General features: G+C 41.1%; 1 protein-coding gene across 2 annotated transcripts in view; it reads left to right on the forward strand.

Annotated features, from left to right (window-relative positions):
• Positions 1-16423, forward strand: part of phf21b (PHD finger protein 21B) — a 130792-nt gene that overhangs the window by 65297 nt on the left and 49072 nt on the right. The window contains exon 2 of one of the 2 annotated variants that reach the window (XM_034673401.1): positions 4299-4355. In XM_034673401.1, coding sequence (XP_034529292.1) covers positions 4299-4355 — 57 coding nt within the window. The remainder of the gene's footprint in view (positions 1-4298; positions 4356-16423) is intronic. The other variant, XM_034673402.1, reaches the window with a different exon arrangement.

The following is a 16423-nucleotide window of genomic DNA, read 5'->3' on the forward strand; positions in this document are numbered from 1 at the left end:
ACTACTCTGTCAAAATAACTGTAGAGGTTAAGTAAGTAAACTGTAGCTCGGGTTGATAACAGATGGCTGTTGTCTGTCTAACATGAGTCTCAGATCAGATTTTGGCATGCCTGAAAAACCCTCTTCTTCAGTCCTCCTCAGAACAGGCTGTTTTCTCTCTGACCACGCCCCCTCAGGAAGTGGATGTGCCTCGGCTGTCCAGCACGTTGATCTAATGTTTACATGTTGGCTGAATATACACGGCTGCTCAGAGATCACGTTACTTCAACCCTCTGAATCTGATCCAGAATCTGATCCTGACGGAGAGGCGCCTGTAGCAGGATCTTTCTGAAGGATTGGTCACAGATTTAGTGTTTCTTGTTGTTTTATTTATCAGTATGTCGACGTGTGTCTTGGTACACAGCTACAGCTACAGCTATGAACATGTAGCTATGTGGCTATGCTAATTAGTGCTAGCACTTATCCATGACAAATAAAAATCATCCACTAGATCTTCAAATCTGCAGACGTGGGGAGTAAAACTGACCTTTGTGTTTATTAAGACAGCCTAGAACTAGCATGCCTCCCTCCTAAGCTCCTTGTTAGCACACGTGTGCAGGGAATGAAAAACGGAGGGGGGATTCAGTATCATTTTATACAGTCTATGGGCTGAACAAGCTCCGAGCTCTGACTCCGTGACAGACCGGATATTGTTGTTACGTAACAAAAACACTGGATTGGTTGGTGTTTCCTAGGTTTACTCTGGCTGTAGAGCGGCTTTTTTCACTCTTTTTAGGAACACATTATGTATTGATTGCCATCGGGACAGAAAGATCATTTTACCCAGTATAACAAAAAGTGTATCTAAATCTGACTACCAACCTCAGCTTTAATCCCACATTATGGAAAAACTGAAAGTCAAGGAATTATTGACTTTTGAGCTCCTGAGGGGACACACTTTGTCATTTTGGAACTGATACAAATGATAATCAAGGTGACCTTGTTGCAGTCACTTCAGTGGAATTCATAGTTTTGAATTGTGATGGATTTTGAATACATTTCCTCAGACCTTCGACTGTGACCTTCAAACATCTTGGCTCAAACCACCAAAGACACTTATTCCAGACGTTTTCCAGTCAAACTTTGGGGGCTCGGTCTGCATTGGACACCGCAGTTTTGGTGAGGAAGGAGACTGAGGCAGCTGGGCAGGTGGCCGACGTTTCCCACGAGGCTCCACACTCGCAGCTTTGAGAGATGAAGCCCGTCAGAGTTAGCCAAACAGCGCTAATGCTCTCCCCAGAAATCCTCCCCGTCCAAATGCTAACAAGGAAAGCAGAAGCCGGCTGTGTTTGTGTGCATTTTGAACAGATGCTCTGGCTGTAAATACGGGGGGGAAATGCCATTTGTTTTCATTTTGTTGCATTCAGGGGAAGGGGGAGGATTATGTGGTGAGAGAAAACAGTCATTGAGATGCAGCGAGCAGCAAATTCAGTCTGTGCATCCTCTGACTGAGCTGATCTTTATCCTTTGCACTGAAAAACAAACATTGGGAGTGAAGGACAGGTACAAACATACGCCTGCTTTTAATCCAGAGACAGGTTTAATGATGTCAAACGAACGACCTTCGCTGTCTTTTAAAGCATTTCTGCAACTCTCAGATTATTTGAATATATTTTATCCTGAATATTTGTTCCAAAAAAAATCGTATTTAGGTCGTAGTCTGACAAAACAGCAGCATCCACTGTGTTCTTATTTGTCTTTCTTTTGAAATCCTAACAGAAACTTGAAGGAGATATTTTTGGATGTAGTCTGTTTTATTTTGGGCACTACTCGTGGAAGTTGTTGTTTACAGAGGGACTCTTCTGTTGGTGTGCGGTCTGTAAACTACACAGGCGAATTAATCAAACAACAAACAGCAGACATGAAGCTCTGTGGCTCGCCGTCTCTTGAAGTAGAGCTCTGAATAATTCCTCTTTCTCCTCCTCTTTGTGCCGTTAATTCTTTAGAGGTCATCGTCTTTATCTCTGACGACTGAAGTAACCTCACACTGAATCTGTCTGCACACACACACTGGGTGATCTCTGCAGACACACACGGAGCAGAAACAGAGTCAAACACACTTATTGTGAACCCGTTTTTGTCTCTTTCGGTGCATTCATCTCCCTGACGTCACACCACCACTCAGCTCCAGAGTTTGAATTTCCCCTGTGCGTGAAAACAATGCATAGAGAATGAATCAGTCTGTGTTTATCCGTCTGACCGTCCTGACCCTCCACGATCCTCCAGACTGCAGCTCCTCAGCGGGTTTCTGTGTCCCGCTCTGCTCCCCTGAAAAGGATCCGCATGCATTCTCTGGATTTCAGATGACAAACAAGTTGCAGATCTCCTCAGAGCGGCCCGGCTGTGACATCACGGCGGCGTCTGAACCCCCTGGAGGACTCGCTGCTGTTTGTTAGTGTTTGTTAAAGAGCAGGAGGGGCGAGGACGAGGAGTCACTGCAGCGTGAAGTCGATCAGACAGAAGAGAGTGGAGACTAAAAAAAGAAGCTGCTACTGATGAAACCAAATCCAGCATCAGCTCAGAAATCTTAATGTTTATGGAACGGTTTTTCAAATCACCTGCAGTCTGAAACCAGGACCACATGCTTCAGTGTGATCTGATCCAGAATATTTATCATATATGGATGTTTTCCTGCCAGAATCTTGCCTGTATCTCTCTTGTTTACATCCATAAAAACATTTGACTGACATTACCGTGGAGCAGAGAACATGCCAAACAAACGTAGGGCTGTGACTCAGAATTACTTTCACTATCAACCCTGTCATGGGAACTGCATAAGAGTTGATCAGTGCCATCATCAATTCTGCTCATTGACCCATTCTTTATTGATTCCCTCATCACTTCCATGTTTCATTCTTATGCTAACATGCTAACATATGATAAAACGAACATACCTTCACTGCTCTGCTGAGACAGGAAAGCACTCATTGACTGGTGTTATGGTTTTAAGTGTGACCCTGTTAACTGGTCTTGAAATCCATCGTATCGCTCTGTTTTTCAAGCTGAAGAGAGACAGGAAATGTGGGGAGTGGAGAGTAGGGGAGGACATGCAGGACCAGTGATTGCTGCAATGAGGACTATACCCTCTGTACATGGGGCGCACTTAGCTGCAAGGCCAACGACGCACCATCTTATTTGACTCCAACGAATACTCACTTTGAAGCAACTGGAACTGAATAATAATTCGATTTTTCACAACTTGAATTTCAGTCAGACACCTCACATTATTCTCAACTAAAAGTTTATTAATGCAGCAGTAACAGTGTTTGTGTTTGGCCGTCACTCCTCCACAGATGAGCTTATATGCAGGAATTGAGGAGTAATGAGATCGGACTGACGGCCAAATTCCACCAGATCCGTGTCCGGTCTGTCTCTGATCCGTCATGGCACCGGAGCCTAAAGGTTTCTATTCTAGTCAATGTGTTAACTTCCACTGGATCCGCTCTGTTGTGTTCCAGCTGCGTCTCTGATCCAGCAGGTTGCAGCCCTCTGGATCAGATACGCAAACTTCTATTTTTGATGGATGCACCTGGAGCGGGACAGGAAGTCAGGCACCAAAAAAAACCCCAAAACATTTGATGAATTTTCAGAATAAAACACGGTGTTATCGCTAGATCGTGTTTTAACTTAACTTTGAGCGGAGCCAGGCTTTGAGTCATCAGGTCAGAGGTTTTCAGAGGACCATAAAGACAGCAGGGCTAAAGAGAGGAGTCGGATCATCGTTGATTCAGTACTTCTCGCGGGAAAACCTCGGTCACATGACTCCAGCTGTCAGGCGATCTGGCTCGGTGCTGCGTTCTGAAAAAGCAACGGGACACAGATCTGGGGGAAGTCCCGTGTAACCCCCATTGGAACCTACAGGTGGATGCTGGGTTGAAGTTTGTACTCAGCACAGGAGCAGGGCAGAGGCAGAGACAGGATGTCTTGCAGCTCTTATAAACCGCCAAATGAGAGGATGTTGAAATCAGCTGATTGAGAGGATGACGTGTCAGAATGAATCAAGTTGCCTGCCTGACTAGCTTGCAGTCTTTGCTTGATTATCAATCAATTATCAAAGAAGTTTTCATATTATTTCCTTTCAATCGTTGCTTTAGTCCTGCTCTCACCTCACGATCATGCTTCTTTCACTGCTTGTAAAGGTTTGAACGCTCAGATATGTGTATTACAAACTGAATATGAGTCCACAGAAGTTCATCTCTGCATCAACAACGCCGCACCTTGAACATTGAACCTCATCAAATTTTCTTTCTCTGTTGCAGAATCAGACATTGTGCAAAGGCCTCGAACTTCAGAATGGACAGGTGAGAAGCCGTGAGGTAAATGATGAAATCACAATGTTCATGTTCGGTCTGAATGGTTCAGATTCCCTCCTTACTCTGTGAGACAAAGAAGTGGAGTTGTTTGTTATAACAGGATTATTGTGCGTGCACCGATCGACCCATGGTGACCAGCATCAGCTGATTTCATCCTGTTCATGTGATCTGTGACCGGTCCTCTCAGATATGGCAGACCCCATGCTGATATCAGATTTCCACACTCCAGTCACATGTTTCATGCCATGTTCACACTGACAAACACTAACACGACACACACACACACACACACACACACACACACACACACACACACACACACACACACACACACACACACACACACACACACACACACACACACACACACACACACACAAGCTCACACATCGGGAGTGTGAGCGTAAGGTGCCAGCTAGGAGAAAAAACATTGACCTAGTAGAAGAGTGAGTGTTTTATTGTTGTTACATGTGGGATCAGTTCTGATCATAAAGCTGAGATTCAAACGGAGGATTTATTTTATTGCTTGTGCCGTCAGTTATCTTTAGTTTTAAAGAAAGAAAATCAGATTCAGCAGGTTTGACCTTGGCAAAATTCTGCAATTGGAATCAGCCGAAAAAAACCTCATCTATCATATATTTTTCATTTGAACTCTTGATTTGAAAAGTTGCTCCAAGCTTTAGAAAAATAAAGGGCAGTTCAAGTTTTTGCCTCCCAGACATGGTGGAGTAAAGGACGCATGAATGGATTATACTGGAGCAAAGTTATTTAGTTTTATTTACATCTTTTGTGTTGTTTTCCACATCTTTGAAGGTGTTTCATTCTCTCTTTAAACCCTCTTTATAGCCTCTTTTTTTGTGTTCTTCTGTGTTTTATGTCTATACAGTACTTAAATATATAGACTGAGCTATAGATGGCACTATATAAGATTTTATTGATACCAATCTCATCATCAATTCTATTCATTGACCCATTCTTTATCACTTCCTATGGATTTTCCACAGCCTGCAGGTTTTGATCTAATGCTAACATGTGACAAAACTCACATACCCTCACTGCTCTGCTGAGACAGCAAAGCACTCATTGACCGGTGTTTCAGTGTAAAGTGTGACCTTGTTAACTGGCAACTTTCATCCGAATGCATCTTTAGTTATTTCAATTCAACAGTTATTGAGACTCTCTCTCATGAATGCCTTTAGGAAAGCTGAGACTCGCAAAGCACTTGTTGACCGGTGTTATGGTTTAAAATGTGACCTTGTTAACTAGCTACTTAAACCCAAATGCATCTTTAGTTATTTAGATTCAACAGTTATTGAGACTCTCTGTCATGAATGCCTTTAGGAAAGCTGAGACAGCAAAGCACTTGTTGACCGGTGTTATGGTTTAAAATGTGACCTTGTTAACTAGCTACTTAAACCCAAATGCATCTTTAGTTATTTAGATTCAACAGTTATTGAGACTCTGTCATGAATGCCTTTAGGAAAGCTAAGACAGGAATCACTCATTGACCGGTGTTTTGGTATAAAATGTTACCCTGCTAACTGGTGACTTTCAACCAAATGCATATTTGGTTATTTAGAGTCAACAGTTATTGATACTCTCTCTCAGGAATGCCGATAGGAAAGCACTTGTTGACAGGTGTTATGGTTTTAAGAGTGACCCTGTAGTCTGGCGACTTTCACCTGATTGCATCTTTGGTTATTGAGACTCTCTCTCATGAATGCCTTTAGGAAAGCTGAGACAGCAAAGCACTCGTTGACCGGTGTTTCAGTGTAAAGTGTGACCTTGTTAACTGGCGACTTTCATCCGAATGCTTCTTTAGTTATTTAGATTCAACAGTTCTAGAGACTCTCTCTCATGAATGCCTTTGAGAAAGCTGAAACAGGAAGCATTCATTGACCGGTGTTATGGTTTAAAATATGACTTTATTAACTGATTCTCTCATGAATGCCTTTAGGAAAGCTGAGACAGGAAGCACTCATTTACCGGTGTTATGGTTTGAAATATGACTTTATTAATTGAATCTCTCATGAATGCCTTTAGGAAAACTGAGACAGTAAAGCACTCATTGACCGGTGTTTCAGTGTAAAGTGTGACCTTGTTAACTGGCGACTTTCATCCCAATGCATCTTTAGTTATTTAGATTCAACAGTTATTTAGACTCTCTCTCATGAAAACCTTTAGGGAAGCTGAGACAGGAAAGCACGCATTGACGAGTGTTTCAGTGTAAAATGTGACCTTGACTTTCACCGAATGCGTCTTTATTTGCTGTCGTTTAAAACTCTCTTTAAGTTTTCACTTAAGAGTAATTTAAAGACTTTATTTTGTCATCACACTGAAAAAACAAACACACATTAATTCATGAAGACTCTGTTTCTACCAGCAGCTGTTATAAATTGACGACCACCGATGCATTCAGCTGAATGCCGCCAGATAACAGGGTCACTCTACACTGGCGGCGCAGAGCGTCGAACACATGGCGTTCCTGATACTTAATGCTGGGCTGCGTGGAGGAATGTTTCAGTATGTCGCTGGTGTTTCCTGCGTTGCTTGAAATCACACGTCTGCACTGTTGACGTCATTTTGAATGAATGTGAGCCCCACGTTGAACCGCTGCTGAGTCCTGTCGGCCATGATTACTGCCTCCACTTTGTTGATGTTGGACTGCCTCTTGTGACGTCAAGACATGCAGAACTAAGACATTGGTGAGCATACAGGTAAATGATGTAGATTGCCTGAAGTAGCTGGAACCGGTTCTAATCCCTATACCTTTCTACTTTTTGCTCCATTTCCGACTTTGATTATCTTCTTTAAACTCTCAAACACACATTTTGTAACTTTGAACAAGGCAAAGAAACTATTGTGCAATAAATCTTATGATGTAATCCACAAAATGAAACATTTTTCAACACTTAAGATGATAAAATTGACTCATCTTGGTGATATTTAGCCACAGAAGTTTCAGAAGTTCATGCGTATTCTGCATGTGACAAATCTGTAGATCAAGAAGGAGAAAAACTGCCTCTCCTCCTCCTCCTCTTCCTTTCTCCTCTGTTTGGAGATTTACTAAAACTAAGCATTGCAGTTTCCACAGTGTCTCCTCAGTTCATCTCTGTCCTCTCTGTAAGTGACAGTGAGCGTTTGTGGCTGCAGGGAAACTCTGCAGAATGTAAATGACTCCCTCGGCTGCTTCAGAGACAAAGAGAGGCGCGTAAAGAGCAGAAAGATGGAGATTCATTACCCGTCAGTTTAATTTCAGAGCTGCGATTCATTACATGCTGGAGTCGATTTGGCCTCTCGGTGCTGCAGCTCGTCTGTCTGCAGGCCGGAGCACAGACAGAGAGAGAGAGAGGGAGGGAGGGAGGGAGGGAGAGAGAGAGAGCATGCACAGAGCTCTGCAGGAGGAAAAAAAAAAGCTCATTAAAATGAAGTTTGCTCTCTGTGATGGAGGATAATTGTTGCAGAGCATCAGTGTGTGTAATTGAGGCTGAATTTGTTCTACAGGTTTACCTTGTAAACAGGCAGATTTGCATTTTTCCTCCTGAGCTGGGAGGGAACAGGAGGATGGATTTATGTGCTATCAGGATATGTTGAGCTTTAAGTTTTCAGAGACATGAAGCTGCCTCTGTTGGCTCGATCACTACGGTAACTGATGCTGCACACCTGACTTTCTCTGGATGAAGAACGTACGGTGTCATGTCTGATTTAGCTGTGAGGTGCTGTTCTTTCACTTATACAACTACATCTGCAACTTCATCAACAGAAGTGTTTCCCTGCAGAGTGTGTGTGTGTGTGTGTGTGACTATCAGAACAAGTTGAGAGGGGAGGAGAACAGAGATCACATTCTCCATGAATTAAAACATCAAGTAAGATTTCAAGAATTAAGTCCAAATATTTACGAGAATAAAGTCATAATGTTAAAAGAATAGAGTTGTTATTTTATGAGTATAAAGCTGCAAGAAAAAGTCGCTATATATATATATATATATATAAGTTATTTTTGGAGCATTTTTGTCTTTAATGGACAGGACAGCTGAAGAGGGACATGAAATGTAGGGAGTAGAGAGTCGGGGAGGACATGCAGTAAATGATCAAGGCTGGAATCGATCCTGCGACCTCTGCGACGAGGGCTATAGCCTCTGTATATGGGATGCGCGCTTAGACAGCTAGGCCAACGGTGCCCCAAAAGTCGCACATTTACAAGAAAAAGTCACAAGTTTACACAAATAAAATCGTAAATTTACAAAATTAAAATAATACATTTTGAGAATAATACATTGAGAGTTGTCATGATAGGCAAACCTGAGGAAACAAATGACTAAACCTCTTTTTCCCTCACTATTAAGTCAGAGTAAAGTCATCTCAGGGTCCAAACCGTCCTGCAACCGATCGGCACCTAAGTATGTAAGTTGGCTGTGCATGGAGGGCAAAACTTACAACGTTATTTAAATAACGTTGTTATTTTAATGAGAAAGAAGCCATAATAACAGGCTATGGTAAATATCCTCTCAAACAACATATGAAGAAATCAGAAGAGCACATCTGCCCCCTGCACTAACATGAAGTACCTGGATCACCTTGTGAAGTTGAACTCAACAGCTGAAGACACAGCGGTTGCAATAGCTGACTATCAGCCCGCTCTCCATCGCAATTCTTTCATTCAGAATCTTGATACTTCAGAAAATGTGCCGCTGATGTGCTAAAATATTAGGTATTCAGTTGTTTATGAGACTTGTATTAAAGTATAGCTTCAAAATAACTCAGTTTTATGCATTTATCATTCAAATTTAATATCTGTGATTCTTTCAAACAAGCCTTGATCGTAATTCCCTGCTCTGCATCTCTCTATCATCTTTGATGGATGGCAATAAAAGGAATCTTCAATCTTGAAGATGCCCCATGTTCCTCATTATAGTTCTGGTGGCTGGCTGCTCTTCTGAGCGTATCCTAAAGTCATGACTTTGTACTCATAAAATGATGACCCTTTCTTCTTGTAAATGTCTGATTTTATTCTCTTATATTTCCAACTTTATTCTTGAAATCCCACTTCTTTCTTTCCTATAGGTCGTGCCTAATACTCTGTCATAGTTTTGGACCTTTGCTTATATTTTCTGCATAGAGTCTGACAGTCCAGCCTGTTTCTCCTAATGGAAATCTAATGGACCACTGCAGCACAATTGTCCCTGCAGGCCACCATACCAGGGACTAATGGATGATGTTTCAAGGCCTCAGGTGTGGGCAGCAGTTTGTTAGGACAAGTGATGAAAGAATTCCTGTGCAGTCTTCTTTTTCTGTGCACTTGTCATCCTTTATTGTCCAAGAAGAAGATATGTAAGACATGGAGTTGAAAGATGTCGTCAGTACTTCATTGTTAGCTGCATGTTTCAGTTTTGCAGCCTTCAAAAACACTTCCAGCACCTACATTTTGTCCCTTGCTTTCAGATTCTGTATTCATATTACATATTACAGCAGTAGTTTTTAAATCTAATGTTGTTTCATACTCTTCATGTTTGTACGTTAAGATAACAGAGCCTGACACAGAAAGCCTGAGTTAAAAAGACAAAGTTTAAACAACCTTTGTGAAACACTCTGTCTCTACTTCAAAGTTTTTGTTGAGCCAGTGAACTCAAATAAAGACAACTTATGTTGAATTTGCTTCTTACTACCAGCCTCAGGTTTTCTAAGTGTCTGCTCACTTTAAACACTGCATGTCGGCCATGTTTTGGAGGCTCTGTGTGCTTTTATTCCTGCTGCTGCTAACAGAGGAGCTAATTAAAACTGCTCCTTCAGACTCCAACGTTTGATTCCGACTAAAGAGATTCCTGCAGAACAGAAACTCCCTAAAGGGGAAAAATCGTCTTTAAGACAACAGATAAACAAACCTCCGCGTTTCTCTTTGTGTTTTTGTGGCTGAAGCTTCAGTGAGTCTCTGCCAAAGTTCCTCCTCAGGCCTGTTAATGAAGAGAGCGCAGAGGAACAGCTCGTGTGTTTCCTCCCTGAGGTGTAATTAAAGAGAGACGAGCAGGAGATCAATCCTGAACATCAGAACGTGACACACTGGATCATCCTCAGGAGAGTCTGAATGTTTAACAGAGAGGCGGCGTGACAGGAGGCAGACTTCACCTTAAACACAACTCTGACCCTCGTTCAGACCCAAACCACATATCCCAGCATGCACCAGGACACAAAGGACTCCTCATCACGCAGACAGAGTATCACATTAAGGATAATTAAGAGACTGATTGTTCCTTAAGGAGGGATTTAATGTGTTTTCTTTGGAGATTAAAGAAATCAGATACTTCATTTGAAGCAGAAAGGGATCTTTAGGAGTCAAAGTCTGAGGTTGTCCTGATGCATCGACCTGATGCAAACAATAGGGCAAAAGTCAAAGAAAAGAGGACCATGATCCCGGTTCACTGTCTTTTAGAAGAAGATGGAAGCTGACAGCAAAACAACTGACAACTTTCTGATCATCTTAATGTTAATTTTCCAGCAAAAGTTGTAGAAAACAATGTTTTTAGCCTTTTAAAGATAAAGATTTCCTACATTTCTCTGTCAAACAGCCTGAAACTCAAAGACATTCAGTGTAAGTAGATATCTAAGTAACAAATCCTGCATTTCAAGACACATAGCTGAACTGTGATGGGTTTCTACCCTTATATTCTGACACTTTATAGAGCAAAAATTCACTAATGAATTAAGGAATCTATAGGTAGATTACTCAATGCATCGCCTGATACTAAAATTTTCATCTTATTAGTTTTCAAAAAGTTTAACTTGTTGATTTTAAAAAAACAAACAAGTTTTATATTTACATTTTAGGAGCATACATTTAACTTCTGTTTTCACTTCTGCAACCACAGAATACAAGGATATTTGTTGTTCTCACAGGATACATCTTTGGAGGTTATTTGTCTATTTTTGTAGGATGTAGTTCCACATGTTTGGATTACAGTCATTTTAGTAAAGGTTAGCTTTAAAAGTCAATGTAGCTATATTTTTTAGCTCTTAAAAACATATCCTTGTTGATTTAAGTGGGAAGGGATGCTATGATAAGACGGGCTGTGCTGATTGGCTGCTTGAATATTGCCTGAGGAGGGAGGGTGCAGACACATTCAGAGGTGGAAAACCCCCAAAACAAATTTGGCAAGCGCACCAGAAGAACCTGCACCAGTACACTACACATATGATCCAGAATCTGACCCCAAACAGGAACAGGCAACTGTTGAAGTTTTAAAGCTGTGGTTACAACAGCACATTTCTGAGTGGTATGTTAGAAATGTAGTGTTATTCCTACTTTTATATATGTAACTTCATGTGGTCAGCCCTGGTTGTAGAAGCTGTGTGAGGTGAAATCAAACAAAAATATTAGCAGCAGGGGCCAATGGCGTAGGAGGAAGCTTGCTGCATGCATGCTTAGGCAAATCCCTCCTGTTGTGACATCACCACAGGAGCAAATTCAAATCGCCTTGTAGAAAGTATGTTTTCTGTTGTAGGTGGGTCACAGGAACATTGTAGAGGCTTTGTTACTTCCACATTCTCAGAGCTAACTAGGCTGGAGGATGACTAAAGTATGTATGTGTAGGCTAGGAAACAGGTTGTTGATTAAAAGTCCCATTTATACATCTAAATCAACAACATAGCTTTACACTCTTTTAGAGACTGACTGTAACCATTCATTAAAAACCCAAAGCTTCCCACTGACATTTTCAAAACACTTTACAAATAAGAAGTTTCATGTTTATTTTCTAAAAACAGACGCTCACCGAAAGAGGAAGAACGAGGACAATGTTGTACTTGTTTGGGATTATTTTAGTGGTGGATGGATCCAGCCAAAAATAAAAGTGTGTGTTCATAGTTTTATAAAAAACTACTTTTTACATGTAGACAATTTCCTCCTGGGACTTGTTAGAATTTCTGGAAGCTTTCAGCATTTCAAGACTCTCTTGAAAGTCAGACTTTGAGCAAACAAAGCACCTTAATGAAGTTGTAATTTTTACTTCCTGCCTCATGGTAATGACCTTTTTATCACTCTGTCTCCATGCTTCATGTCCTCTCTGTCTCTCTAGTGTTTCATATGAAGGACACACACTCCATGATTCCAGAGATCCAGCATGTCTCTGACTAAATCACCACCTGCTGTGAGCAAATTAAATATTGACTCCTCGTATTGACTTGTAGATCTAATTTGAAGTGATTGCGGACGAGAAATAATGGTGCAGAAAAAAGAGTGAAGGGGGGGCGGCGGCTTTGATGGTGAGCAGTCGGTTGTTAACGGGTGGCGTAATTGGCTGTAAGGAGCGAATCATCCAGTGGAAGAAGGAACTAGTTTGTGCAGAAGTCAGGGTCAGTTTGTGGATTGAATCAAAGAAGAGGAAGCGGTTTGAACGGGTTTGTATTGTAAGAATTGATGCTGCACATCCAGCTGAGATGATAGCAGCAGTCAGTGGGACGGCTGCAGATGGAGGAAATAAATGACGTCGGATGGTTTGACGGTTGGTGTTGATGGAGGCCCCCGCTCTGCAGACTGAGTATCTTCCTCCTTCGAGCCCCGCCGCGGCGCAGGAAAAACTCATCTCAGACGCAGCGCTGCAGAAACGGAGCGTCTTTCATTCAGATCCACTCTGTCAATATTTGCCCGCTGGCCTCAAACCAAATACTCTGATATTGAAAGTCGTCACACTCGGCGAGGCACAAAGAAGAAGAAGGAGGGAGGAGAGGGCTGCAGAGAGAAATGAAGCTCCACTCCTCCTTCATAAAGTATGAAAGGAAAACACAACAGGAGGAGCACCTAAAGGGTAATTAATTTACTGTGTCACCTGGACAGAATTCTGACATATTTTTACATTTCATTGATTTACACTAGTAGATATCCTCAGACTGCAACAGTGACACACATTGTGGATGCAATGTGATCCTTGGGGGGGTAAAGCCTGTCCTTTGAAAGTTAATCTGACGGGCTCAGATTGTTATGAAAATGTCCGACAACATATCGAATGAATCCCTACAACGATAGAAACAGCTTTAACATCGCTCTCTTCAATGCCACCAAGCTCCATTGACTGAAAGTGTTGATTTACCTTAAAGAAGATGGTAGCTGCTTGTTTACCGTGCAGAATCACACAAACAACTTAAGCGTGATTGTGTGATTTGGTGTTTAAACAGCCCGTCATCACCTCTCTTCAAAGCCACCATTACTAATAACAGATAGTTTACCTCACAGGGAGTTGCTTTGAAAGTGTAGAGTGGGATATCTTTATTATCTTAAATGAAGTCCCCAAAACTTACTTATGTACTTTTAGGCAACACTTAAATTATGAACACAGCCCCTGTGCCCTGTTCAATGTGATTGTGAAGCTTTCCAGTCACAGCTACATGTTGAAATCCAACTGCAGCATCATGCAACACTTTCAAAGGCTTCAGATTACCATGAGTCCTACCCCATGAGGGAATTGGAGGCCTTGAAATGACCTTGAATTCAGTATTTTCAAAATATTCGGTTTGTTTTTTCAGATCAGTAAATTTATCCATCTGCTTATTATGCAGGTTTAGCCATTACATCACTTTCTACAAGGCTGTGGCAGTAGGGTTGCAAATGGTGGAAAATTTCCTGTAAATATCTGGGAAGTTTCCGTGGGAAGTTAAGCTGAGGAATTTTGGAAATATTCCAAATAGGATTACAATTCTATGGGAATTAATGGGAGTTAACTGGGAATTGAGGGTAATTTAATGGAAAGGTATCATATCCAAGCATAAATATTTGTTTGTTATAAGCAGACATCCATCCAAAATAATACAATTAAAACAGATTTATTTGTAAGTAGAACTTTATCAAGTGTTAAATATTTAATTGAACAATCAATTCTTTCACTGAAGAATAAAAACACGAGTGTTGAGTTAAATATTACTCATCCACTCGACCCAACCCATTCAAAAATTTACAAAAATGCAATCCCAACAAAGTCCCATTCAAAATGTTAAATAAAAAAGAACTGCTCTCCCTCTAAAAAAGTCCAATTAAACATGAAAATAAGAAAGCATCTTCCCTCAAGCTTCTCAAGCCTAGCCTCTGTGTTTCTGCTAAACCCTTTCAGGCAATGGTCTCTTAAGTTCCCTATTCATTTTGAAATCTTTTTATTGGAATTTTTCCCCTTTTTTGCATACATTAATTCACACATCACAACATGTATCAACCAACAAAAAAAAAAAAGACATTAAAAAACAGCAAAAACAACTTAACAAGGCAATCCATGCCTAACACACGTAGAAAAAAAATCCAACCTTCAATTTAGTAAATTCTTGATTTATTCCCGTTAATTCCCATGAAAAGTTTCCAACTTTGAAAATTCCCAGAATTTTGCAACCCTATGTGAGACTCATACAAAACTGTGATTTAACCTACAAAAACAAAAACAAATTTTCCTTGTTTTCACCGGTGTCTGGTTGTCATAAGGTATTCCTACCACATGGTGGCAGTAGAGCGTCTTAAAGGTGTTTGCTAACAAAATTTAGTAACAGAAGAAGAAGAATGCTGAATTAACTGAATTAAAAAGCAAAAGAAGAAGAAAACATTAGCAACAGTAGCTGGAAATACGTCTATAGCGGTGTGAGATTTAAAAATGGAGAGAGTTACAGAGACTGAACATGGCTGTGAAGTGTAAACTTACACACCACGATGCTGCGTCACAGAAACACCGGCATAAAGGTCGAGACAGACGTTACTAGCAGCACCTCATCCCGGTGCTTGGTAACACAAGGAGATCTAGTCTGCATGTTTCTTCTTTAAGGGAGGGGGGGCTCAAGTACCAATAATTGCTGAATAGTTGCCAGTGACCTATCGAATAGCATTTTGGCTTGAAATGCCCACCCCTAATTCCAAGTCACACCATTACATAAACAAACAATATGGCCAAGGCAGACATAGACCAACAACTCCCATGTGCTGTGGTGTAACATTACTACTAACAGCTGTTTCTGGTTAAAGAATAATCTTCATCTGAACATGAAGCTGTCAGATACTTAGAATAACAATCTGAGTCTGTCAAGGACAAAAACAAGATATTTTATTGGACACACTTTAATCCATCAAGGATTATGTTGCAGCCATTACAGCCTGTTTCACTGCTGCAGGATCAACTCAACTACTGGAGATATTCAGAAACTATAAGACACACTTGTAAATTTGACCATATACGTAAAAAAAAGAGTCAAGGTTTAAAAAATCTGGAAACTCTCTTGAACAGAAGCTTTACTTTTGGTCTCATAGTTCACCTTTTCCACAGAAGTGAACAACAGAAAGGTAATACAGGAAACAGACACAGCTCTTTAAGCTATAGGAGCAGACAGTAAAGGTGTGCTCCCGTCTCAGCAGGCTGCAGGTCTTCAGGTTCACTTCGAGTCCGGTTCTCATCTCCTCTCTGACACACACTTTAATTACACACCATATGTCGAGTCTGCCTCCAACATGTGGTGAACCGCAGCCTCTCTGTTTGGACAAAACGCTTCATTTACATCCAGTGCTCAGTTTCTACCTCCTGGCATCAGCTTGGGTATCTGTCCTCTGCACAGAGCTGGCACTGAGCGCGCTCAGTTGGGCTTCAGCGGGCAGAGGTTGTTGCGAGACGTGGATGAGTAAACAGGAAACAAAAACCAGGTCAGGCTGTGTAAATCGCTTTGAAAACATGGAAACGGTGGATCTGGAGGTCAGGATTACATGTTAGAGGTATTAAAAAAAAAAAAAGTTGATCCATAATGTGTTACTATCCAGAAAAACAATCAAATGTAATGAAATTAATATTTATCAGCAGAACTTTGAATTGTTTAGACCCACAAATGTCACCAGATCTTGATTTTAGAGCTTTTTTCTTCAACATAAAGTGACAAAAGGACAAAAGTAAAACCTTGGGATCTGATGGTGCAGAACCTTCAAGTCACCTCTGACATAAACAAACAAACAAACAAACAAACAAACAAACAAGCAAACAAACAATTGTGGTTTGGTTGGTATATTATCAGCCCATAAATGCAGCCACCCACTCCCTCCTTTTTGTCTCTAAACCCCCATGCTCCAT

The sequence above is a fragment of the Notolabrus celidotus genome, chromosome 21 (assembly GCF_009762535.1).
Source record: "Notolabrus celidotus isolate fNotCel1 chromosome 21, fNotCel1.pri, whole genome shotgun sequence".
NCBI classification, from domain to species: Eukaryota; Metazoa; Chordata; class Actinopteri; order Labriformes; family Labridae; genus Notolabrus; species Notolabrus celidotus.